Source organism: Pimephales promelas, chromosome 12 (assembly GCF_988280905.1).
Source record: "Pimephales promelas chromosome 12, fPimPro1.hap1.1, whole genome shotgun sequence".
Classification (NCBI taxonomy): domain Eukaryota; kingdom Metazoa; phylum Chordata; class Actinopteri; order Cypriniformes; family Leuciscidae; genus Pimephales; species Pimephales promelas.
Genome location: NC_142780.1, coordinates 8,716,868 through 8,742,239, shown reverse-complemented (window position 1 = coordinate 8,742,239; position 25,372 = coordinate 8,716,868). Strand labels below are relative to the sequence as shown.

General features: G+C 40.3%; 1 protein-coding gene across 2 annotated transcripts in view; it reads left to right on the top strand.

The window, feature by feature from the left end:
• scgn (secretagogin, EF-hand calcium binding protein) overlaps positions 1-25,372 on the top strand; it is an 85,601-nt gene that overhangs the window by 47,176 nt on the left and 13,053 nt on the right. For both annotated transcript variants that reach the window (XM_039661938.2, XM_039661928.2), the window contains 3 exons: positions 16,291-16,336; positions 16,451-16,510; positions 16,670-16,738. In XM_039661938.2, the coding sequence (XP_039517872.1) occupies positions 16,291-16,336; positions 16,451-16,510; positions 16,670-16,738 (175 nt within the window). The remainder of the gene's footprint in view (positions 1-16,290; positions 16,337-16,450; positions 16,511-16,669; positions 16,739-25,372) is intronic.

Below are 25,372 nucleotides of genomic sequence, written 5' to 3'. Positions count from 1 at the left end.
TGGTTTTTTCTCATGAGCTGCTTTAAGAATCAAATTTGAGATCTCTGCATAATATTGGATCCATGGCCAACAACATTTCCATCTCATTATCCCAGTATTGACAGCATTTGCGATTTCATATTTTTTTACTTTTGGAGTAATTTTTTCTCCAATCTATGTCTAGAAAATGACCACAACACAATGGAGTGACCAGTATCATTGCTTTTCCAACAATAATAATAATTCTTTGACAGTTTTCCATATTTTAGTGTTTTTTTTTCCCTACAAAAATCATTTTTCTCATGCTTTTAGCCATATAGTCGTTTCATTTAATGACCCTCACTATACCACATCCAGCCTCAGTTTGATCTATTTAGTGAGTTGAGCACCCACTTGTCTCTTTTAGTGTACTTTCTTTTTTTTTTTTATAGAGCTGGACTTAACCTACTGGAAAAGCAGAGAGGGTTAGTTTAGCAGAGAATATTAAGAAGTGCTTATGAGACCAGTGAATAATCGAATAAAGTTAATCTAATAATTAACCAAATTTGGAGCATTCTCTATAGAGTGATCATTGGAGTCGCCACACCTGTGTTGCCCGTGAGGGAAGGGTGTCAGTCAGTTTCTCTGTTTGCTTGTTTTTCTCAGTCTTTTAAATCTTCTTGGCTGTTTCTCTGCATGTGCCGTCCGCTGTCACTCAAAGGTCTTGTGTTGCAGACTGTAATATAGGCTCTCTTGTTTCTCTGCCTCTTCTGAGTTCAGGCTTTTGATAGATTTAGCCTCAGCTTTGCATGTCAGGATTTTCCTCTTTGTCCTCAGGAAAACGTCTCCAGTGAAATAGTGAAAGTTTCACCTTTTCCAGCATTAATCAGTCTTTCTCCATGTTGAATTTCCAGAAAGTGGTCATCTTCAGGAGGGAGCTGAACACTCCTCACCCTCTTCTCCTCTCTGCAGTTGTCTCTTTGACCTTTCACCTCTTCCATTGGACACTGAAACCATCTGAAAGTAGAACACTCAGAGAACTGCATGAATCAAATTTGTTCCTGAGCAATTAGCTCTTTTTCTTTTCCTAGTTCTTTTATATAATAATCACTGGTTGACAACAGCAGTTCTCCCATTCTGTTTTTAGTGAAGCAAGTTCTTCGTTGCAGGAAAAAGCAAGCCATTTCTTCTTTGCAATATGCAATAATCTAACTTTGATTATCTGAGTATAATCTAAATAATTTTCCCTATTATAAAATCAGCTTTTAATCTTTCCTAAATTTACATGCTGTGCTCAAAATAATCTCACATGGTGAATAAACTTTTCCTCACCCATTTTCAATAATCCCCTTTACTACAGTTCTAAGATTGCTGTAGTGTAAGTTATTTATGTATGTTGAAACTTGGTCACCCAATCCTGTTCACTTTTAGCAGACTGCAAGTTATTTTTTCTTAGCACAAACTTTATCTACAATGGAATACTTTTTTTCCAATTCGTCTTAAGGGATAATGAGATACAAATTTTAGACGTCTTCAGATTTAAGATATAATAAATTAAGCTCGTGCATTTATATTCATCTTTATCAATATATATATATATATATATATATATATATATACATATATACATACATACATTTACACACACACACACACACACACACACACACACACATATATATATATATATATATATATATATATATATATACATCATTATAATTATTAATTAAATATTTATTTTATAACTTTAGCTTATTTCATACTACACTACAATAATCTCCCAGGTTAATATTTTGAAACAATTGTTCTTTTTTACTATTTCCTTTACTTTTACTACATACACATCATTCAAACATTCCTTGTCCCCTATTTTTTAACCACAGGCACAGTCAAGCAGACACACAGGATCCCACAGACACACACACATAAAAGCTACTCTGTACTCCACTCCCTATCAGTTTTACTCACTAAAAAAACTCTTTAAACTATAACACTTACTGACACAATGACAAACAACTTTAAAATTAACAACTTTAAAATGACAAACAACTTTACAACTTCCCCGAGCAGACCATTGCTAATCAATGCGGTAACCGGAAGCAAAATTTATCTATACCTTCCCCGAGCAGACCATTGCTAATCAATGCGGTAACCGGAAGCTAAATTTATCTATACCTTCCCCGAGCAGACCATTGCTAATCAATGCGGTAACCGGAAGCTTAATTTATCTATACCTTTTTTTAGCTACCCTGAGCAGACCATTGTTATACAATGCGGTAACCGGCAGCTGAACTTATCTGTACGCATGCTATCTAATTAACCTTAAGAAATACAGATAACCCTGATAACTTACAGTATCAGTAACCTAAAACTTTTTTTTAGCTACCCTGAGCAGACCATTGTTATACAATGCGGTAACCGGCAGCTGAACTTATCTGTATGCATGCAAATACAGATACCACTGATAACCTAATCAGTAACCTTATCAGTATATATTCCCTTTTTAGTACCAAATTAATACCAATATTTATATAATCTGCATCAGACTACACAAATACTTTTATATCCCCGAGGCCTTCTTATTAGACTACATGCAATCATTTCTGGAATGAGAGATCCCCTTTCAAATTTTGTCTTAGTTCTTTGAATTTAAAGAAGCTTATTTTAAATGTCTTACCGCAACAAGCAAATGTCTGGGTGAACTACACAAACTTTTTTAAGCAAAAACTGCTTACCTCGTGGCCACTTTTAGTTTGTGTCGTTCATCCAGCAAAGCTCGCCGCAGTTCAACATCAGTTCCTGAAAGTGTCCCATCTGGGGTGCCATTTGAAGTGGTTTCTGTCTTTTTAAATAACTTCACAGAGATCTCTAATGCCAGAAATATTAGACTTTATTCACAAACAAAGCCGAGCAACTTCTGCAGCATAGTTGCTCTAACGCTCTGGCCTGCTGGCCCTCCGGCCCTATTGCGCTCTCGAATCTTTTGTGTTCAGAGTTATATACATACATCCTCTTCCATATAAGGTCAGACATCCTATAGATAGTTTTAAAAATACATTGTACCATGTGACATACTGAAATAGTATTCTGGTGTATCAGCATTGGGCTTCTAAATGTCAGACCCAAAGTTTCAGGAACTAAATGTGGTTTCTTATATAGCTAAGTTACTTGTTTTCTAAATAATAAAATCTTCTACATCTGCACCGCCCTGGCCACCCAAGGGGTCTCCACCGCCCTGGCCACCCGAGGGGTCTTCACCGCCCTGGCCACCCAAAAGGTCTTCACCGCCCTGGCCCCCCGAAATGTCTGCTCCGCCCTGGCCACCCGAGGGGTCTTCACCACCCTGGCCACCTGAAAGATCTGCTCCGCCCTGGCCGCCCGAGGGGTCTTCACCGCCCTGGCTGGCCGAGGGGTTTTCACCACCCTGGCCACCCGAGGGGTCTTCACCGCCCTGGCCACCCGAAAGGTCTGCTCCGCCCTGGCCACCCGAGGGGTCTTCACCGCCCTGGCCACCCGAGGGGTCTTCACCGCCCTGGCCACCCGAGGGGTCTTCACCGCCCTGGCCGCCCGAGGGGTCTTCACCGCCCTGGCCACCCGAGGGGTCTTCACGGCCCTGGCCACCCGAGGGGTCTTCACGGCCCTGGCCGCCCGAAGGACTCTCTGTTTCGCCCTGGCCGCCCGAGGGACTCTCTGTTTCGCCCTGGCTGCCCGATGGACTCTGTGTCTCGCCTTGGCCGCCCGATGGACTCTGTGTATCGCCCTGGTCCCCGGTTAAGCCCTCATCCCTTGTTCCTGTCTCCCTTCACGGACCTGGTCCACCATCCCTCCCCCTGATCCTCCACCACTCCACCTCCCTTCTGAACTCTTGTGTCAGGTTTTTGTTGTCGTTGAGCGTCTGGTAGCCGCTCCGTAGAGGGGGGGTTATGTCACAGTGTCTGGATGTGTTCCCTTGTTTGTCCACTAAATGTCCTCCTTCCCCATTGTGTCATTCACTATCTGGAACTGCATTTCCCATCATCCTGTTCTGTCACTTACTGATCATTGCATTCAGCTGTTCCCCGTAATCATTGTTCCCAGCTGTTCTGTGTTAGTCTTGTTAGAGATGTGTATATATTCCATGTCTGTGTTAGTATGTGTACGGAGTCGTTGTTTTATGTCAGCACACTTTAGATTTCTGTGTTTCTTGCCGGTTTCTTGTTTTGTTTGTTTATTTTGTATTTGGATTGATAACATGGACTTTGAACCTTGCCTGGATGACTATGAGATGGATTGCCCTTAATTAAAATTTTACTGCAACTGGATTTTCTGTTCCCTGTGTGTGTTCGTGACATGCCATATTAAAATGTCCTTGGACAAGAGAGGGCCTACAAGACATTGTGCCCAGGGGCCTCTGAACTCTTAATCCGGCCCTGTCGGCGATGAGGGCCGGTGGTCTACGAAATTTCCCGGTAGATTTTTTGGTCCCATTCCGCCCCTGCTTCAAAAGAATTATATTTAAAACTAGAGGTTTTGAAAATATTACTATAAATTACAGCAACACCTCCCCCTTTGCCTTTCAGACAAGGTTCATGTTTGTAAAGTAATCTTGTGGGGTTGACTAATTTGAAGTAATGTAATTGTTTGGTTTTAGCCAGGTTTCTGTCAAACACACATCTTGATTATAATCTGAGATCATATCATTAGCTATGAGCGATTCTGAAGTAATATTCAGCAACCCAAGCTTTATCATTTGCTCCTCTGTATTATATCTGTTTTTTATTTGTTGAACATCAATTCAATCTTTAAATTGAGATTTTTTGGATTTCCAAACTTGGGGAACAGACACAGTGATATATGGTGATATCTAAGTGAAAGGAGGCTCTATGTGATGAGATTTATCTGACCTTGGTGACGTGACGGTTGGTTTAGCCAGTCTTTCTGCTTCCTGACCTGAGCCCCACTGCCATTTATCTCTAAGATTATGAGCAAATTACAGTGCCTGACATTGTACTTGCGAGTTTATACACCTCGTTAATATTAATTTTGGTGATCTCCGACTGGCATGTGTGGATTGCCTTGCATCTATCGCATGCATTTGTGGATGACTGTGTTTGTGTGTGGATCTCTCGCATGCATTTGTGGATTGGTGTGCGTGTGTGTGGATCTCTTGTGTGCATTTGTGGGAGGTTTAGATACTGTTTTTACTCCATACATCATGACTTAGGGAAGATCAGTTTCTATCAGTTTTAATGACAAAATAAAGGCATAGAATCAGTTTATTTGTAGTGCGCTGACAACATAGTTTTATATAATAAATGTAATAATAAAGTTAATACAAAGGAATATATATATATATATATATATACAACATTTTTTTAATACTTTAATACTTTATATACACAATTTTTGTTTAAATACTTTAATACTTTATACTTTATAAAAATTAATATTTATGGACTTATCTGCATACAATAACTTTACACTTATTTGAAAGTAATCTATACCAACCTATGACATGAAATTCATCTGAATTTAAATGATCTATTTTGACATAGTTATTTTACATTTAAGAACTATAAATGCCTCCTTTAAATGCGCAATTGTGCATTGCCTGCTATGCACAGTTGTCCTAAAGCCACCAGGGTCATCGCTGCTTGCAGCTATATTTTTTCTATTAAGATCACCCTTAGGATTCCTTAAAGCCACAATATGTATTTTTTCTGCTTTAAAATAGCAAAAATAACTGTATCTATGTTATATAGTTCTATTAGATGTGTACTTACATTATCCCGACAGTTTCCACCAACTTTCAAATACCGAGAAATTTATAGTTTAATTCGAAGACACGGGACGTTTCTTTATTTCCGTTTCGTCGCCCGTCTATGGCGTCATATAACCTTTGACTCCTCTATTTTCTCTGACTTGCTTGCTGAACCCGGCGAAACCGCCAAACACAAAGGGGAACCACAGTCTATGAGGGGAACACTGGACTACCGCCAATAAAGCAAAGAAAATGACGAAGATAAAAAGTAGTACATATTTGTATGTGTGTAAATCACGTGCCCGCTCACGAGCGCTCACTTTTAACAGATACTGTCCCCGGTGCTGCTCGCGCATAAAGCGCTCCCCGTTCACAGTAACCGGGTCGTCTCATTCAAAACTTAGCGAGCCGCGCACATTGAATAGTCAATTAGTCATATGAGTCAGGCTGCGAATGTACGTGCCCGCTTCAGCGCGCTCATGCTTACTAAATAAACGCCTCACCTCCGGAGCCGCGCACTCACTACATTCCCTTTAGCCTTTAGCACATTGTGGATGCATAACGCAAACCCAGTCAAACGTTTGACTGCAGTATCTTATGTGCTTTATAATCCGGTGCGCCCTATATACACTATGAAAAATGTTCTAAAATAGGTCATTCATTGAAGGAGCGTAATATAAATATTTATATTCGTCTGTATTATATTTATGGACCACGATTACGCTTTGCCTGCACATTCTGCTGCTACAGCCAGCTCAGTAAAGCTCAAACGTACGGGTGAAAAATATGACCCGAGAAGGGTTTGGGACAGGAGAAAAAGCATGACACAGGTAAACATTGGGGTTGCATTTAAAGCTTCTCGACAAGCTAAATCTACAGAGAGATGCCTTATATACGTATATTTTGTGAAACGATGATGTCATGCCATGAGCTGAGCTGGTTGTCATTGACAGCGACAACAACTCCCGTGAGCCCACGCTCTTTCCCAACGTCATCAAAGTACGTCTTTTGTTATTATTTTAAATAAGTGACCCCTGGTGGCCAAAAATCGCATACTGTACGTTTAAACTTAAGAGTGTTGCAGAAAGTAACCCTTATGGGTGGGTTGCACCAATAAGGATTATTCTTAGATTAAATCAAGGTTTATCTAATAATCTGTTGCACCAAACTTTAAACCTTGTTTAAAAATAAACAGGTTTGCATTTAAACCATAATTTTGATTCTGGATTTAACCTATATTTAATATACATTAACTATAATCCTGTTACACCATAACTTAAAACTCAGATTACATCTCAATTAGGCATTCATTTTAAATTTACAGGTGAGGTTTAAATAATAGAAAGTGCACCAACAATTAAAATTTGTGGCTGATTGAACAAAGACAGAAATAGTGGTGTGTCATTGTCAGGATATGGGCTCGGACACAGAGGTAAGTGAATGAACATAAACTTTATTTTGTCACAAACAAGGTGAGTGCTCAAAGTTTCAGGTGTTCAGAGGTGAATGTGAGGAGGATACTTCGGCGTGAAGGATTCCAGGTGAGCAGATCCTCTTCAGTGTGATTTCCATCAAACTAACTCAGTTCAGTGATACTAGCTTTCTTTCTTTCAGGTCATCCGTTCGCGAACGAGATTCAGGAGGGGTACATGGATTCAGGACAAGGCAGAGACCATGGAGTGGATCCTGAGGAAATCAGAACATGGACAGAGAGGTTAGTATTTTGCGGGTAAGTATACGTTACGTTCCTTGTTGCTGGATGACACGGAGAGTTTCTAGGTGACTGGTTAGGGTCTGTTCCTGTTGGAGGCTTTACAATGAGTGAGCGTGAGCGGGGTGGTTTTATGCAGGGTAAGATGTGATCATTGATTGTGCACAGGTGTACGTGATTAGTAATCCGGAGAGAGTGTTGTGTGGTAAGTGCTGAGGATTCTGATTGGCTCCTGACATTACCCCCCCCTCCCTCCCCCCTCCCCCCCTCCCCCCCTCCAGAGTGCGCGCCAGCGGACCTTGGACCTCGACGTCGTGGGAGTCTACCTCTGGGCCGTGGTGCAGGTTTGTCGGGATGCTGAGCATGGAATTAAAGGAGCAGACTAGGATCAAGAACGTCATTTCGGGGTACCCAACTTCTTTCTTCTGGTCCATACCCCTCCCAATCAATGACATACTCCAATTGACCCCCTCGACGTCAAGAGTCCAATACCTCCTTTATTAAATAAATGGAGTCTGGTTCAGTGGGTGGTACCGGGGGGTTATCTTCAGGAGTGGGCTCTGTGACTGAGTGAGATACCGGTGGATGATGGGGCTTCAACAGGGAAACGTGAAACGTGGGATGGATCCGATATTCTGGGGGCAGACGAAGTTGGTAGGTGACTGGATTGATCCGTTTAACAATGGGGAATGGCCCGATGTACTTGGGATTTAGCTTGCGACATGGTTGACGTAGTCGGATGTCTCTCGTAGAGAGCCAGACAAGCTGTTCAGGTTGGTATTCAAGGTTTGGGTGGCGGCGAGCATCATCGAAATGCTGTTGACGATTGACAGCTTGTTGAATGTGCTGGTGGGTTTGATCCCAGACTCTTTCGCTCTCTTGAAACCACTTATACCACTGCAGGGACCTCTGATGGCTCACCGGACCATGGGAATAACGGGGGCTGGTAACCAAGGATGCATTGAAAAGGGGTTAACTGCGTGGATGACTGTCTGAGAGAGTTTTGTGCATATTCTGCCCAGATGAGATAACGGCTCCAGATGTTTTGATTGGAGTGGCAGAATGTGCGCAGGAATCGCCCGATGTCTTGGATCTTCCGTTCGGTTTGCGCATTGGTTTGTGGGTGGTATCCTGAAGATAGACTAACTGTCACATTCATAGGATTGAAGAAAGCTCGCCAGACCTGGGAAATGAACTGGGGTCCTCTGTCCGAGACTATGTCTTCAGGGAGACCGTAATTGCGGAAAACATACTCGGCGGTGACAAAAGCCTCTCAAAGGGAGTCCTCTCAAAGGAATTAGCTTGCATGCTTTTGAGAATCGATCGATGGCCACTAGAATGCAGGTGTTCCCTTCAGACATAGGGAGATCGGTGACGAAACCAACTCCGATGTGTGACCAGGGTCTATGTGGGACAGGAAGGGGTACTAACTTACCCACCGGAAGGTTTCTTGGGACTTTGGACATGGCACAGGGAATACAACCTGGCCTGGCATGGATTGAGTCTCTTAGCATCTCTCAGATATTGGAGGTTCTTGTGGTCTGTGAGTACTAGGAATGGATGCTTTGCTCCCTCTAACCAATGTCTCCACTCCTCCAGGGCAAGTTTCACTGCTAAAAGCTCTCGATTCCCGAATGTCGTAGTTGGCTTCCGCTGGAGATAACTTCTTGCAGAAGAATGCTCATGGCAAGGGTTTGGAGGAAAGTTCAGAGTATTGTGATAGAATTCGACCGACCCCGGTGGTGGAGGCATCGACTTCTACCACAAATGGTTTCTCAGGGTCAGGATGATGTAGCAGCGGTGCAGTAGTGAAGGTGGTCTTTAGGGAGTTAAATGCAGTTTCAGCTTCTGGGGTCCAGAGCAACATCTTCGGTTTCCCTTTCAACAAGGAGGTCAAAGGAGCTGTGAGAATACTGTATTGTTGAATAAACCTTCAACAGAAGTTTGCGAAGCCTAGAAATCTCTGGAGCTCTTTAACTGACTGGGGAATGGGCCAAGACAGGATGGTTTCAGTCTTCCGTTTATCCATTTCAACTCCTCTGTCGCTAAGGATGTAACCCAGGAAATCGATAGTGGTCTGATGAAAGATACATTTCTCAGCCTTCAGAAACAGGGTGAAATCTCTGAGTCTTTGAAGTACCAGAGATGCATGTTGTAGGTGTTCAGCGGGATCTTTTGAGTAAATCAGAATATCATCAATGTACACTTGTACAAACTTTCCCAGGAAGTCTCTGAGAACCTCGTCCATGAAACTCTGGAATACAGAAGGAGCATTGACCAGACCATATGTCATGACGAGATATTCGTAGTGCCCTGCAGGTGTTATGAAAGCTGTTTTCCACTCATCTCCTTCTCTAATCCTGATTAAGTTGTATGCACTCTGTAGGTGTAGCTTGGTGAACATCGTGGCTTCTCTGATCTGTTCAAGGGCTGCTAGAATGAGCGGGTAGCTGAATAGCTGGATAGCTGAAGTGACTTGATTCAGGGCTCTGTAATCAAAACATGGTCTTAATCCACCATCCTTTTTGGACACAAAAAAGAAGCTAGCTGCTGCAGGAGATGTGGAAGGACGAATATAGCCTTGATCTAAGGCTTCCTTGATGTACTTTCTCATGGATGCTTGTTCTGGAATGGATAGAAAGTAGATTCTACACTTGGGAAGTCGTGCTTCAGGAACCAGATTAATGGCACAATCCTAGGGCCGATGAGGTGGTAATTTGGAAGCAGTGACAGGATTAAAAACATCAGAGAACGAGGAATAACAGGCAGGAATGTTCATGGACAAATTTTCGGTGGGACTCTCAATGGAAGTGGAACTTAGAGTTATGGCTGGGTATCTTGAATCATTGGAAAAACTCGTGAGTGGAACTTGATTTAGGGAACATGCACAGCCCCATTACTTTATCTTCCCAGACTGCCAATCGATGGTAGGTTGATGGCGAATTAACCATGGTCGACCTAAGATCAAGTCTGTTTGGCTATTTTGGAGAACAAACGGTTCAAACAGTTCTTGATGCGTGTTTTTAACACATAATTGAATGGGGGTTATCTTTGTTGTGACACTTTCCTTATTAATCAACTCATCAGTCACGGCGTAGATGGAGTAAGACTTTGGAGTGTTGACTTCTGGGAGGTTGAGTTCTTTGCAGAGTTTTCCGGAAATGAAATTTCCCGCTGAACCAGAGTCGATGATGGCTGTCACTAGAGTTGGGGTATTCGGACTCGAGTCCGGACTCGAGTCCAATTTTGAATGAACTCGGACTTGTCACGCACTCGGATGAATTTGTACTCGGACTTGACACGGACTTGGACATTTTAGACTCGGAAAAATGTCCGAGTCCAATCGAGTCCGGGAACTGGAGGACACATTATTCAAAAACGAAACGAAACTACTTGTGTTGTGTCCGCGTTGAGCATTGTAGCCAATCACAGACATGTATATTAAGCGCACGAACACAGTGGCAAATCAGAGGCATCAAGCAGAGAATTCGTTCAAAATGTATGTTCAGAATCAGCACGAGCTTTATCCTTTTGCAAATCCCCTCATAAACAAAGACTAGACACGATATAAATGAGAGATTCACTGTGCAGTGCGGATGACTTCAGTGTTTATGACGAGAGTTTTAGGGAGAGTGATGGCTTAAAGAGAGCGCTATTGGCAATCTAAATAATAATTTAGTTTTTCGTGCTTCTAGAGCACCAGTGGTTTCGTTCACAAATGTAAATCAAAAACAGTCATAAATGCATTTAAATGTGGGAGTGAATCCACTAAAGTCTAGTCCTGTGAGTCATGAAATTGCGATGATTGACAGTAACCATGACAACATGAGAACGTAATAAACATAGCAACATTTTGGGACTAATAATTGTATGATTTTTGTTACATTTACACTTTAGTCATAAGTTTGCATACACCTTTCTCTTCAAAATTTATTTTTTTCTTTTCTTTTTTATTAATAGGAAGGATCATAAAAACATTGTTTCTAGTCAGCACTGCACTGAAAAAGCTTTTTCACATAACAGATGTTTAATGGCCTAGTCCACAAGACAAACTACAAGACAAATTACTTGATTTTAATATTGTGTGTCATTACCTGAATGATCTAGCCTGGCTGCGCCCTCCTACGCACTTCCGCTCAATTTAATTTCCCTTCAGTACTGCGTCTGGGACTGCTGTATATCCTTAGGTTTCCAGAAATCAATTTTTTGTAGGACCAATCAGCGAATAGAGGGAGTGGCTGAGGACGATGACGTTGTAAGCGCGTCAGTTTCAGTTCAGTAATAGCAGCGGAGAAAGACGTGAGAAAAGCTATTCGGTCCGTTGTTGGAAAAGAAACTGCCGAATATACAGAATTTAAAGCCGGATTGTTAACGTCTCACCTCTTGTTGCACAACGGAGGACCAAGTGAAGGAGGCAAAAAGTTTGGAAGTTTGTGCTGGGCAGCTCGTGCGCGATGACCGTGACATTTTGGACGGACGGTTTAGCCTGGTGTTCGCGGTGTTCAGAAGCCCCGAGTCCTGGCTGCTAAACTATTGTTGAAGATCCGCTCAGGAGTCATGTCAGTCGCTCATATTCCCAACTGTAAATTTACTGATTCTTGTAATGAATAGAACATTTTGAGCCCCTTTGTGTACTCGGTTGGTGTTCCAGGTTGGTGTGTCAGTTTTACATGTTGTAAATCATACAAATTGGTTGTGATTTAAAAAAAAATAATTGTCATAAATAAAAATGTGAAAACCCATACTTTGAAGATATTTGATTTTCAGTTTTAGATGGCAATGGTTGATTTGTTTTAATAAAAAAACCTAAATGCCACATAAAAATGTACAAACACATACTTTGAAGACCATAATTAAGGTAATTAAGAAACAATAAGACGTAATATGAAAAATTGTTGTTTATTACACATCTGCAGATAGAGACAGACTGATCATTCACTGTAGCAGCTACAGCATTTGCGGCAGATCAGAAAACGACCACAGCTGCGTATTTGTAATGATTAGACACAGCTTCCACCATTGAATGAATATATCACTGTCCTTCATGTCAAATATACATTTCGAATTAATAATTGTTCCTAGATTAACAAAACCTACAGCGCTCGTTGACTGAAATCCTATTGTAAACATAATCCTCTGATCATTCGGACTTGGTGTTTCCAGCCATTTCGGCGCGTGACATACGTCACTCACGACCACACGTTAGCTATTGGCTATGGCAGATCGTGAGTGACTTTGGGCAGATCCAATAGATTTGAACTTTAATAGTGAACCCGCCTACAAGGAAGGAAACGTTTCTCAATGAAGCGATTCCAGACTCTATGTGCAAATGAAATGTACTAGAGTCTGGTTGAACCAGGCTATGAATGATCCACAACTGTTTTTTTTTTCACAACACTTTTCCAGAATATTCTGCATATTTGACTCCTTACTAGCAGTGACAGTGAGATCCATCTTTTCATTACAATGGAACAATTCCATCTTTCAATCATTACAATCTCTGCAAATATTTAGTGATGTTCAAGAAGGAAGCATCCGTTAAGGATGGAACTGGATGTAAATTGGTGTAAATTGTTAAAGAAATAAAAAATTAATTTACTCCTGCCCTTCAGAGGCTAAAAAAGATATTAGCATGCAAAACAAAATAATACAAATTTAAACATCACCATCATCTTGCTCAAAAGTGCACCCCTTGCTCTTAATGTGGACTCGGCCGGACTCGACTCGGACGTTAAGGACTCGGACTCAAGTCCGACTCGGCCCTCTTTGAACTCGGACTCGATTGTTAAGGACTTGGACTCGACTCGGACTCGACAAAGGTGGACTCGGACCCAACTCTAGCTGTCACAGATACGCAGATTTCTTGAGTCTTTATGATAACATGAATCGTGAGGGGTGCTGATACAATGGTGTGATCAAGAACTGAGCTTACCATCATTCTTCCTGGTCGAATTGGACAGTTAAGTCTGAAATGACCCTTGGCACCACAGTACATACACAGTTTCAGTTCTCTTCTACGAGTACGTTCTGTCTGGGAATGCCGGAAAGTGTCGACTTGTATCTCTTCAACTCGACTCTCGGATGTAGAACTTCTTGTGCTCTGTGGCAGTGCAGAATGACAATCCAGATTATCCTTGTAACAACTCTGAGATCTTTGATACACTCGTATAGCCTGCTGGATGAATTTCTCAAGTCCTAAGTTGTCATCATACAGTATATCTCCATTTGAAGACGCAAGGCTGGATTCAAACCACGGCGATAAACTGAGATGAGCGCCCTTTCATTCCATCCACTGTTAGAGGCTAGAGTGCGAAAATCCACAGAATAGTCAGAAACTGTCTTCTTCCCTTGACGTAGCTGCAACAGCTGTTCACCGAACGAGGAATCATCCACTGGACATCCGAAAACTTCTTTGAAATGCCTCACGAATTCTGGAACTGATACTACCACGGATGATTCCTTCATCCACAACGCCTCAGCCCATCTCAATGCCGCTCCAGATAATTGCTGGATAATAAATGCCACTTTCGATCGTTCGGTAGGATATAGTTGAGCTTGTTGTTCCAGAGCCAGTGAACACTGTAACAGGAATCCGTTGCAATCCTCCGCCCGACCAGAGAATGGCGCTGGGCGGGACGGTGGGCTCGCGAAGCAGGTGATCGAAGAAGCGGCGTTCACGGAAGCGCTAACAGGAGAAAACACTGGATTTACCGTGGTAGCTGGTGTGGAAATTGTTGCAGCAACGGCAGGTTGTCTGGAATCCATCTTTTCTTCACCTCTGTCAGGATACAGGCTCGGAGACAGAGGTAAGTGAATGAACATAAACTTTATTTTGTCACAAACAAGGTGAGTGCTCAAAGTTTCAGGTGTTCAGAGGTGAATGTGAGGAGGATACTTCGGCGTGAAGGATTCCAGGTGAGCAGATCCTCTTCAGTCTGATTTCCATCAAACTAACTCAGTTCAGTGATACTAGCTTTCTTTCTTTCAGGTCATCCGTTGGCGAACGAGATTCAGGAGGGGTACATGGATTCAGGACAAGGCAGAGACCATGGAGTGGATTCTGAGGACATCAGAACATGGACAGAGAGGTTAGTATTTTGCGGGTAAGTATACGTTACGTTCCTTGTTGCTGGATGACACGGAGAGTTTCTAGGTGACTGGTTAGGGTCTGTTCCTGTTGGAGGCTTGACAATGAGTGAGCGTGAGTGGGGTGTTTTTATGCAGGGTAAGCAGTTTTCGAATTACGGGGGAGCTAAGGGGAGCTCGGCTCCCCTGAAAAGGACCTGGGCTCCCCTGAAAGCCTACTTTGAGACATTTATGGGGAGCTCTAAAACACTGTCCATTTTTTGTGTCGCATATAGATTTTGATTTTCTGTACATTAAGGTTCCTGAAATAAATGATGATATTAAAAATGTGTCAGTGTTTATTCGCTCATTTCATTACTATTTCCGAACATGTGTCTCCACTAATAAATGCACTGGGCGTGGTTCAGCGAAGTCTGTAGCGGGAGAGTGCGGACGTCAAATGACAAACACCTGCTGACATTAGTGTGAGAGAGACTGGGAGCTCGTGCATGTATCCTGAGAGAAAGTGACTTCTGAAAGCTATCCAGCAGAAAGAGTAGCCTATTAATTATCATCTGTTTCTGTTGCCTTTTTGATATTTTGAATTAACGTTATTTGAGCACGACCACGGGCTGTAAAAGAGCCTTGTAAATAAAAGTGCACGAGTTCCAGCATTCGCCGACCCTGTGTCCCCTTCCATCACCCACACACAACGAAACTGTTTTGCATCACACTACTGTTTTTGTAGAGGTCTGAAATCTTGAGAAGATTATTCCAAGCAGCCAGCTAGTCCCATTTGCAGTGTCCATTGCGAGCCCAGCAACAGTTCAATCAATCCACTTCAGAAACGTTGTTGAAATAAAAGATCAAAATCTCCAGTTTTATTCTTTGGTTTCCGATTTACAAAAAAGAAAATGTGAGCTGGTTAGTACACTTATTCTAGTTGCTAGTGAAAATAAAAGGTTACTAATAAAAGTAGCAATAAAGTTAACAGTTATCAGGTAAAGAAAACCGTTCGCTTCCACAGACAGCTCTGATATGAGAATCAACCTATGTAGCCGGAGTTGGCCTTTATTTAAAGGGGCAGTACACTATTTTACCAAATCCCACAAGAACATGAATTTTAGTATGCTTTTAATCTTTTAAGTATTATTTAACATCTTTAACCATAACACGAACTTGTTACCTGTTCAACATTAATTCTTATGCACATGACTATGAACTGTACTTTGGCCTCTACAGTTTTAAATGTCTGAACATGCACCAAAAGCGTTAAAGTCAGTCAGGATCAGGGAGGATCGGAAAATAGGGCTCCCCCGAAAGCCACTTTGTAATTCAAACCCTGAGGGTAAGATGTGATCATTGATTGTGCACAGGTGTAGTAATCCGGAGAGAGTGATCGTTGTGTGGTGAGTGCTGAGGATTCTGATTGGCTCCTGACAGTCATTAAGTGTCAGAGATGTGTTTATTACTAACAAAAACATTGAGTCAGTAGAGTGTGAGGGTCGTGGCAGCCTGTAACTGAGAAGAGAGGAATATATTTTACGTCAGTGGTGATGAGGTGAGCACCAGTGATTGTGCCGCTCCACGCGTGGCTGCTGGTAGGCAATCAAACTGACAAGGGAGGTAGTCACCCCGTCAATTATGCCAGTTCCTTTTTCTTATCTCGTTTTTTTTTGTGTCATATTACTCCATTGATTAATATGTCCACTATTAATATATTTTATCAGACGTATGAAAAAAAAAATGAATGAACGCGCTGCCACAATGTTTTCATTGCCTGCCTTCTAATTGAACTGTATTTCCTTCACAGAATTCTGGCTCTACAAGAGAACTTCCTGTTGCAGTTCAAAATGGATGTTAGTACTTTTTCTCGAATTTATTTAAAGTACTTTATCTCAATTCTTTTCCCCCTGCTTGTCAAATTTAATGATAAACTGCATGATGCTGTCATGATTTCTCACCCTCCACAGGCCAGTAGTCAACTGGAGAGAAAAAGAGACTTTGAGAAGATCTTTGCTCACTATGATGTTGTAAGATTTTTTTTAACCTTCAATTCACTTTGCATCAATCTGAGTAGACTAACGATTTATTACTTTATTAACAGAACATTTTGTTTATTGTTGTCTATGAGTATCACATTAGATACTTATCCTGATGTTCCATCACTTAGTGGTTGGTTCTGATTCTAGAGTAAGACTGGAGCACTTGAAGGTCCAGAAGTGGACGGGTTTGTCAAAGACATGATGGAGCTTGTCAAGGTAAGTGATAGTTTGTTGGAATGTAACTTCCATACCTATACAGTAATAAACATCACAATTAAGGAATTAAGGACTTCCTGATGAAGTTTTTTGTGCCCCCGATCCGAGTTAAATATTGAGTATCTGCTGATACCATTTCCTGATCCAATACTTGAATTTTCCTAGTGCTTGATGCACACTTCAAGTACATTAAAGTTAATAAAACCAATCCAATGTGTACTGGGCCATGCAGAGAGGTTGTCAAGGGCATTGGCTAAAATGTAAAAAAGGGGCATGTAAAAAATATGAGACTATAATTTTCTTCATCACTATGGAGTAATTTTAATGTAAGACACCTCTAATTGTTCTTACAAAGGTTTAACCAGACATATATGGAGGACAAAGGGTACATCACACCACCAGGACTTAATAGAAAAATATTACGTAATTAACGGTTGTAGCAAGATTAGATGTGTGGGAAGCAGGAGGTGGGAACCGGCAAACGGTCATCATCGTGAAAGATAAGAGACTGGTGCGTTGCACAGGTGTCGCTCATCATCAATGACGCCACTGGCCTCGCGCTATTCTCCCATGGCCCTCGGCCTCGTACTGCTTGCCACAACGATGTTATTAAAAAAATAGAAGTAATAAACATTTAAATAAGGACAACAAAAATCAACTTGCACGCACTTGCTGTCATGAAACTGCACATGGAACATGAACAGAGGTGATCCAAACGCAGGCTTTATTAAAGAGGAGAATCCAGAGACAGGTACAAGGAAACAGGCAGGGGTCAAAACCAGGTAAGCAGTCCAGATCAGCAATCAAACAATTCAGGGATAAGGCAAACGGGAAGACCAGATACAGGCAGAGAGTCCAGGAACCGTGAAACTAGGGAATACTAAGGAAACTAGGAGATACTAGAAAAACACTAGAAGCAGTCAGACACTATACACACACACACACAATACTGAGCACCGAACAAAGGGGCAACTCGGGCTTAAGACAGGTGAACTAAAACAAGATGATAAAACACAGGTGCATGAAATAAACCATAATCAGTCCAGGGTAAAACATGAATGAAACAATAAACTAGGAAGGAGTGCCCCCCAGAGGCTCAAGCGGGCACTCCAGCCGCAGATCATCACACTTGCTAGGATAAACAGTGAAAAACTTGAAACTTCAGGACTGCACTGCACTACACTTTTCCCACCCCACATGGCACAACATAATAAATTGTGATCAAACTCAAATCATTTTATACAGTGGGTACTCTAGATCTAATATTATCACACAGAATCAATGTTAATGCCATTGAAATTCTGCAGCAGAGCGATGTCATCTCTTGTGTGTACATTTAGCCTAGGCTGCAAAGCCGACTCCGTGTTACAAATATGTTAGACCTATCAATTTTGCAACTAAAGATTGCTTTATTAATTATCTTCCGGAAGATCCGCTAAGATCAGTTTCATCATCTTAGCATCCCAGATAGTTTAGAAGAACTTGATGTTGCTACAGAAACTATTTACTCTCTCTTTTCCAGTACTTTAGACGCCATTTCTCTATTGGGCTTAAAGAATATTAAAGAAAATAGTCCAACTCCGTGGTACAAGAGAGAAGCCAGAAATATGGTGCGCAACAGGAAGAAAACAAAACTAGAAGTATTTTGCGTTTCATAGAAAGAGAGCTCGATTGCATACAGAGATGCCTTAAAAACTGCTAGATCTGCTTATTTTTCAACCCTATTAGAAGAAAATAAACAAATCCCGAGGTATTAATTTGAAACAGACGCTAAACTAATGAAAAATAAACCCTCAAGCCCAGAAGATTCCAAGCAGCACAACAGTAATGACTTTATGAACTTCATTACTTATAAGATTGATAATATCAGGGAGAAAACTATAACTATGCAATGTCTACGACAGTATCGCATTAGGGATTGCATTGTTGTCTCCCGAAGGAAAAATTCAATTCATTGATTGCTATAAGAGTGGAAGAATTTTTTGAACTTGTTAAATCATCTAAATCGACAAAATGCAAATTAGACCCTATACCAACTAAGCTAATGAAAGAGATGCTTCCAGAGGTCAAGTATCCTCTCCTTAATATCATTAATTCATCTTTGTCATTAGGATACGTACCTAAATGTTTTAAGCTGGCTATGATTAAACCACTTGTTAAAGGTGCATTGCGCAACATTTCATGTTAAAAATAGCCATTTTCTAACCCATACATGCTTAAACAATCGCCTGATGGGCTGAATGAGCCCTTCTCTGATCACTGAGATCGCCTCTATAATCCTGTACAGTAAAATAAATAAGAGGGATTCGGGCTCGAATCTGAGACTGGCCGTGACGTCATGCGCGTTCACGCTCGCCTGGCTATGTGCCTATGTCTTGCAGGTAGTGTATTCGCCGCCATTCTCCGTATCAGAGAAGAAAACTTGAGCGACACAACTTTAGTCAACTTTCCACAAAAATAGAAGATGGATTCAAAGGAGCTGTTTAGCCTGGTCACTTCATGCGTTTTCTGTGATCGGATAGCTATTCGATCGTGAAAAGACCAGGTTGCCCTCCGAAACGCATTGGAGACGGATTTGAATCCGATCGCTCAAATCACTTGAGGACGTGGTCTGGGCCGTATTCCAGACAAAACTGGACAAGTGTAAATGCATCTGGTTGTTGAAAGCAGGCTATAGGTTATGTCATGTTATTTTAGTCATATATGATGACGCGCATCAAATCAGATGAGCAGCTGAGCGCCTATTCATCAAGCCAGCGCGCCGCAATCTATTGCAAATCAAAGTGAAAGTAAGTTGCAGACTCTTAACACTACCATCTTCATTAAAAGTAAAGAAATTAACTAAAAATTTACCAGGGCTGTTGCCGCTCTCTCTTATTGCTGTCTTTGCTGATATTGAAATTAGCTGATGATTAATAAAATGCAGCTGATATCTGTTGCTTTCGGTGACGTGCACTTCATGAATTCTGTAGCCTATATAGCGCGGGAATTGAAGATAAGATTGTATCCGTTTTGCAAAAACACATTTATGTGACCAGGTGTAATGGAATCGTTTTGATAAATCAGATAGCTATCCGATCTGAGAAAACGCATTGTGGCTAGGTGTAAACAGCCCCAAAGAGACCGGCTTGTAGTTCATTCCAAACCCCAACGCAAACTCCACGTGAGACAAAGAAAATACAACTTCTGTCTGTCCAGTGCCAGGCGTCGGAATAAGACGAGAGTCAACATCTGGTAGGCTTTCAACAAACGGAGAGATCTCCGGTCTGCTCTAGGGCTCAAACGGGTCCTATACAAAGTAATAACTTATATTGTTCATGAACGTGTTTCCATAATTATAGAATCATACGCGGATACAGTAAGCACATAAAACAGTTCAATATGGAGATAGATGGAAACAAAAACCGAAGTTTTCTACTACCCCTGTTTTCCCCTCACAAACACATAAGTGTGTACAGTGTACTTGAATGCCTTTCCTTTCATATATTTTAAATAACCTGCAGATTTATAACTGTATTACCTCATTATGACTATAACAAAAGATGTGTGCCGCACACTGATGCTCCTTTGGTTATGAACAGCTCGTGCAAACGTGCGTGTATGTGTGTGTGTGAGTGCGCACGCAGTTTCGCTTGTCGCCAGAGGGGGCGTAGTTCTGCAAAAACTCAGATACTTGCGTTTTGCTCCTTTAAAAACCCACAACTTGATCCTACAGAATTAGTTAATTATAGGCTGATCTCGAATCTACCATTTCTGTCAAAGTTACTAGAAAAGGCAGTATCTTCACAACTGTGTTCCCTTCTCGAAAGAAATTATAAGACCTTCTCGAAAGATATTATTAAGACCGTATAGTACGGAGACAGCTCTCATTAGAGTCACAAATAATTTGCTCATATCATCCGATTGTGGTTGTATCTCTCTATTATTGTTTATTTATTTATTTATTTCAGGTTTATTTAACAGGGACAATGCACACTAATGATACATGATTATACATGGCTATTTTACATCTGCTGTCCCTGGACAGATCTTGATGTCACACCTAAAAAAAAACAAAAAACAAAAAAACATAAAAACAATATAGCTAGGACAATAACTAATGACAAAGGTTTCCCCTATCTAAACACAAGAGAAAACAATGAGCCAGCCAACCGCATTGGCATAGCACAGGAGGCACAAACAAGCAAACAGACAAATAAAAAGGCAGGACAAGAAAGACAGTGCAGCAGCAAAATTTCATGTCAAGTGTAATGTAAACAGTCGTGACTATCTATTAACCATTTCTTTAAGTTATGTTTAAAAGAAACGTAAGATTTAAAATTCCTAATGTGAATTGGAATGAGATTCCATTCACGAGCTGCCCTTATTGAAAAAGCTGTTTGACCAAGTGCACTCCTCCTAAACGGGATAATGCAGTCACCTCTTGCTGCACTCCTTGTAGATCTGAGAGCATTTGGTGCTGTGCTCACAAACTGGCACAATGCAGGAGGAGCCAGTCCATGCAGAATTTTATACACAAGACAGAGATCTGCGTATATAATCAAGTTTTCGAAAATTCAATAGATTATATTTTTTTAAAACATGACAATGATGATAATATATAGATTTCTTATCGAGTACTTTAAGAGTTTTCTTATATAGGGATAGTAGTGGTTTGAGAGAAGTGTTGCTAGCTTGTGACCAGGTTGTCAAACAATAAGTGATATGAGATAAAATCATGGAGTGCATGAACATCATGGCAGCCCTTTTTGACATGCAGCTACGGACATATCTAAAATTTGCCAGGTTATACTTAATGTGATTACAAACCTTCTTAATGTTACTCTATCTTAGTGCTGCATTTGATACCATCGACCACAACATTCTTTTAAATAGACTCGAAAATAATGTTGGCATTAGTAGAATTGCATTAGCATGGTTTGCTGACCGCTATCAGTTTGTAGCAGTAAATGAAGAGATTTCTTATCGATCACAAGTTCAGTATGGCGTACCACAAGGCTTAGTACTAGAACCGCTACTGTTCACTCTGTACATGCTACCCTTGGGAGATATCATTAGGAAGCATGGTATTAGTTTTCACTGCTATTTTGATGATACGCAGCTCTATATTTCATTACAACCTGATGAAACTTACCAATTCACAAAAAAAAACTGAATGCATAGCTCATATTAAAAATGGATAACTAACTTTTTACTATACTTAATTCAGAAAAAAAAACAGAAATTCTAATTATTGGACAAAAAACTTCCTCACAAAATAACCTAGAATACTATCTAACACTTGATGGCTGCTCTTACAAGTCTTCATCGTCGGTGAGGAACCTGGGAGTGGAAAGTCACGTGAATAACATCTGTAAAACCGCATTATTCCATCTTAAAAATATATCTAAATTAAATCATATGCACTCATTGACAAATGTGGAACAGTAAGTTAATGCGCTCATGACATCAAGGCTAGATTATTGTAATGCTCTATTGGGTGGTTGTCCTGCATGCTTAACAAATCAGCTGGTCCAAAATGCTGCAGCTCGAGTTCTTACTAGAACCAGGAATTATGACCATATTAGCCCAGTTCTATCCACACATTGCATTGGCTCCCTATTAAACGTTGTATAAATTCTAAAATATTGCTGATTACACACAAAGCACTAAACGGTTGTCAGGAAGCATTCACCGGATCCAGTAGCGAGATGAAATAAAGTTTATTTTTGAACAGTCAAAAGAACAAACAGGATAGCTGACAAATAAACAGGAACCCATCAGGTCCTAGGAATATGAGAACTACAGAGTAGAGTCCAAGCAGAGTACAGTAGTATTACGCCCCAAGTCTAGGGGAAATCAGAAAAACCTTTAAGAGGCGTAATAAAGTTGGGTTGTGATATGGAATCTCATACATTTATTTAAGACATAACAAGTGAAATAAAAAGCATCTCTTCAGGGTGTCCCAAAGGCCAAAATAACAAACAGAACAAATATTTAAAAAGAAAAAAAGGGTAACACTTTAAAATAATGGTCAGTAGTTTACAAGTAGCTATGCAGGAAGTAATGGGTAGTACTGCATTAACACCGAAGTTAATACTATTAACTCAGTGGTTCTCAAACTTTTTCAGGAGGAGGCCCCCTTGTGTAGGGTGAATCCTTTTGTGGCCCCCCAAAAGAAAACTCATAACGAAAACATCCTCAAATGTACAATTTTACTTACAAATTTTAGATTGTACCAAAAACAAATGAATTTGTACAATGTTGGAACAACAGTTCTGTTTGTAGCTTTATGTCTTTGAATATACAAAAACTTACATACAGGTAAAATAATTTTTTAAAAAAAATGTCATATTCTAGAATTTCTTTGCGGCCCCCCTTGCGCCATCTAGTGGCCCCCCCAGGGGGCCACGGCCCCCAGTTTGAGAACCGCTAATTAACTAATATGGAAGCAATATTAACTAATCATTAAGTAATAGGTAATTTAGTACAAAGGTAGTTCCTTGGTAGGTATTTGATTGTTACTAAAGAAATATATCCTCATTGAGAACTACTTGTGAACTAAGAAATAATAACCAATTAATTACTAATCACAAAAGTAACATGTCTAAAAAGTGAACAATTGTGGGGGTTTTATACTCTTAACATGGTCATAACATTTCAGAAGCATGTGCCTTAAATGGGTTCTTTGTGGAAACCAGTTTATGAAGTTTATACATCCCCCCAAATACATTAGCTAGGTTGAGATTGTGACCACTACTCTTGCCAGGATGGACGCATGTTCTCTGTTTATTTAAAACTTAAACATAAAATAATCCTAATAAAGACAGTTTTTAAAAATAAATCTTAAATAATTAGGAAGTGATGCTGACACTCTCATGATTGGATTAGTTCACTATTATGAGCTCTATTGAATGTCAGTCACATATATCTCAGACTCCAAAGACCTATAACTTTATGTTACAGTAGCTGCCTGAGGAGGACTTCTCTTTAGCACATGAATATAAACATTGATGTTCACATGTCAAAAACAATTTGTATCTTTAATGAAGAAATTGGCTGCATTTATGTTACGATAAGCGTAAAACCACATCTACCAGATTACAGTGTTTGTTACAATATTAGTGCCTCACAGAACCTGTACAGTATGTGTCAAATATAAAATTAAATAACTTGTATCATTTGTGAAAAACATGTTAACTCCTCAATAACTACTTAAGCTTTACCTTGTCATCCCGCAGGAACTACTAGTGATGTGGCCCATTATTTTAAAGTGAAAAACATGTTAACTCCTAACTAACTACAAGCGTTACCTTGTGTAAACATTGCGGGATGACAAGGTAACGCTTGGATTAGAAAGTGAAAAAACATGTTAACGCCTAACTAACTACAAGCGTTACCTTGTGTAAACATTGCGGGATGACAAGGTAATGCTTAAGTAGTTATTGAGGAGTTAACATGTTTTTCACAAATGATACAAGTTATTTAATTTTATATTTGACACATACTGTGTACAGGTTCTGTGAGGCACTAATATTCTAACAAACACTGTAATCTGGTAGATGTGTTTTTGCGCTTATCGTAACATAAATGCAGCCAATTTCTTCATTAAAGATGCTAATTGTTTTTGACAAGTGAACATCAATGTTTATATTCATGTGCTAAAGAGAAGTCCTCCTCAGGCAGCTACTGTAACATAAAGTTATAGGTCTTTGGAGTCTGAGATATATGTGACTGACATTCAATAGAGCTCATAATAGTGAACTAATCCAATCATGAGAGTGTCAGCATCACTTCCTAATTATTTAAGATTTATTTTTAAAAACTGTCTTTTTTAGGATTATTTTATGTTTAAGTTCTAAATAAACCGAGAACATGCGTCCATCCTGGCAAGAGTAGTGGTCACAATCTCAACCTAGCTAATGTATTTGGGGGGATGTATAAACTTCATAAACTGGTTTCCACAAAGAACCCATTTGAGGCACGTGCTTCTGAAATGTTATGACCATGTTAAGAGTAAAACCCCCACAATTGTTCACTTTTATACATGTTACTTTTGTGATTAGTAATTAATTGGTTATTATTTCTTAGTTCACAAGTAGTTCTCAATGAGGATATATTTCTTTAGTAACAATCAAATACCTACCAAGGAACTACCTTTGTACTAAATTACCTATTACTTAATGATTAGTTAATATTGCTTCCATATTAGTTAATAGTATTAACTTCGGTGTTAATGCAGTACTGCCTATTACTTCCTGCATAGCTACTTGTTAACTACTGACCATTATTTTAAAGTGTTACCAAAAAAAGGGGAGAATGAATAACCTAAACCAATAAGTAAAGAAATACATTTAGCTTACATAACTCCCTACCAAACAAATAGAGCTCAAACTAGTTTCAAAATAAACAAGGCAGGACACCCCTACGCTCCACACTTTAAAGGGATGTGTTGTTTGACATACAGAGGTTCAGATGTTACACCTTGGATGCACTTAAACAAAGTTAACATCACTAAATTTGATCATCGGCCAGAGGAGGGATTCCGGAGCTCTCAACCCGAGTACGACCAAACCAACAATGAGCTCCTCGACGAGTGCCAGCAGCGTCCTTACAAAGACCACACCCCGACTGGACAACCAATGGCGTTCGTAC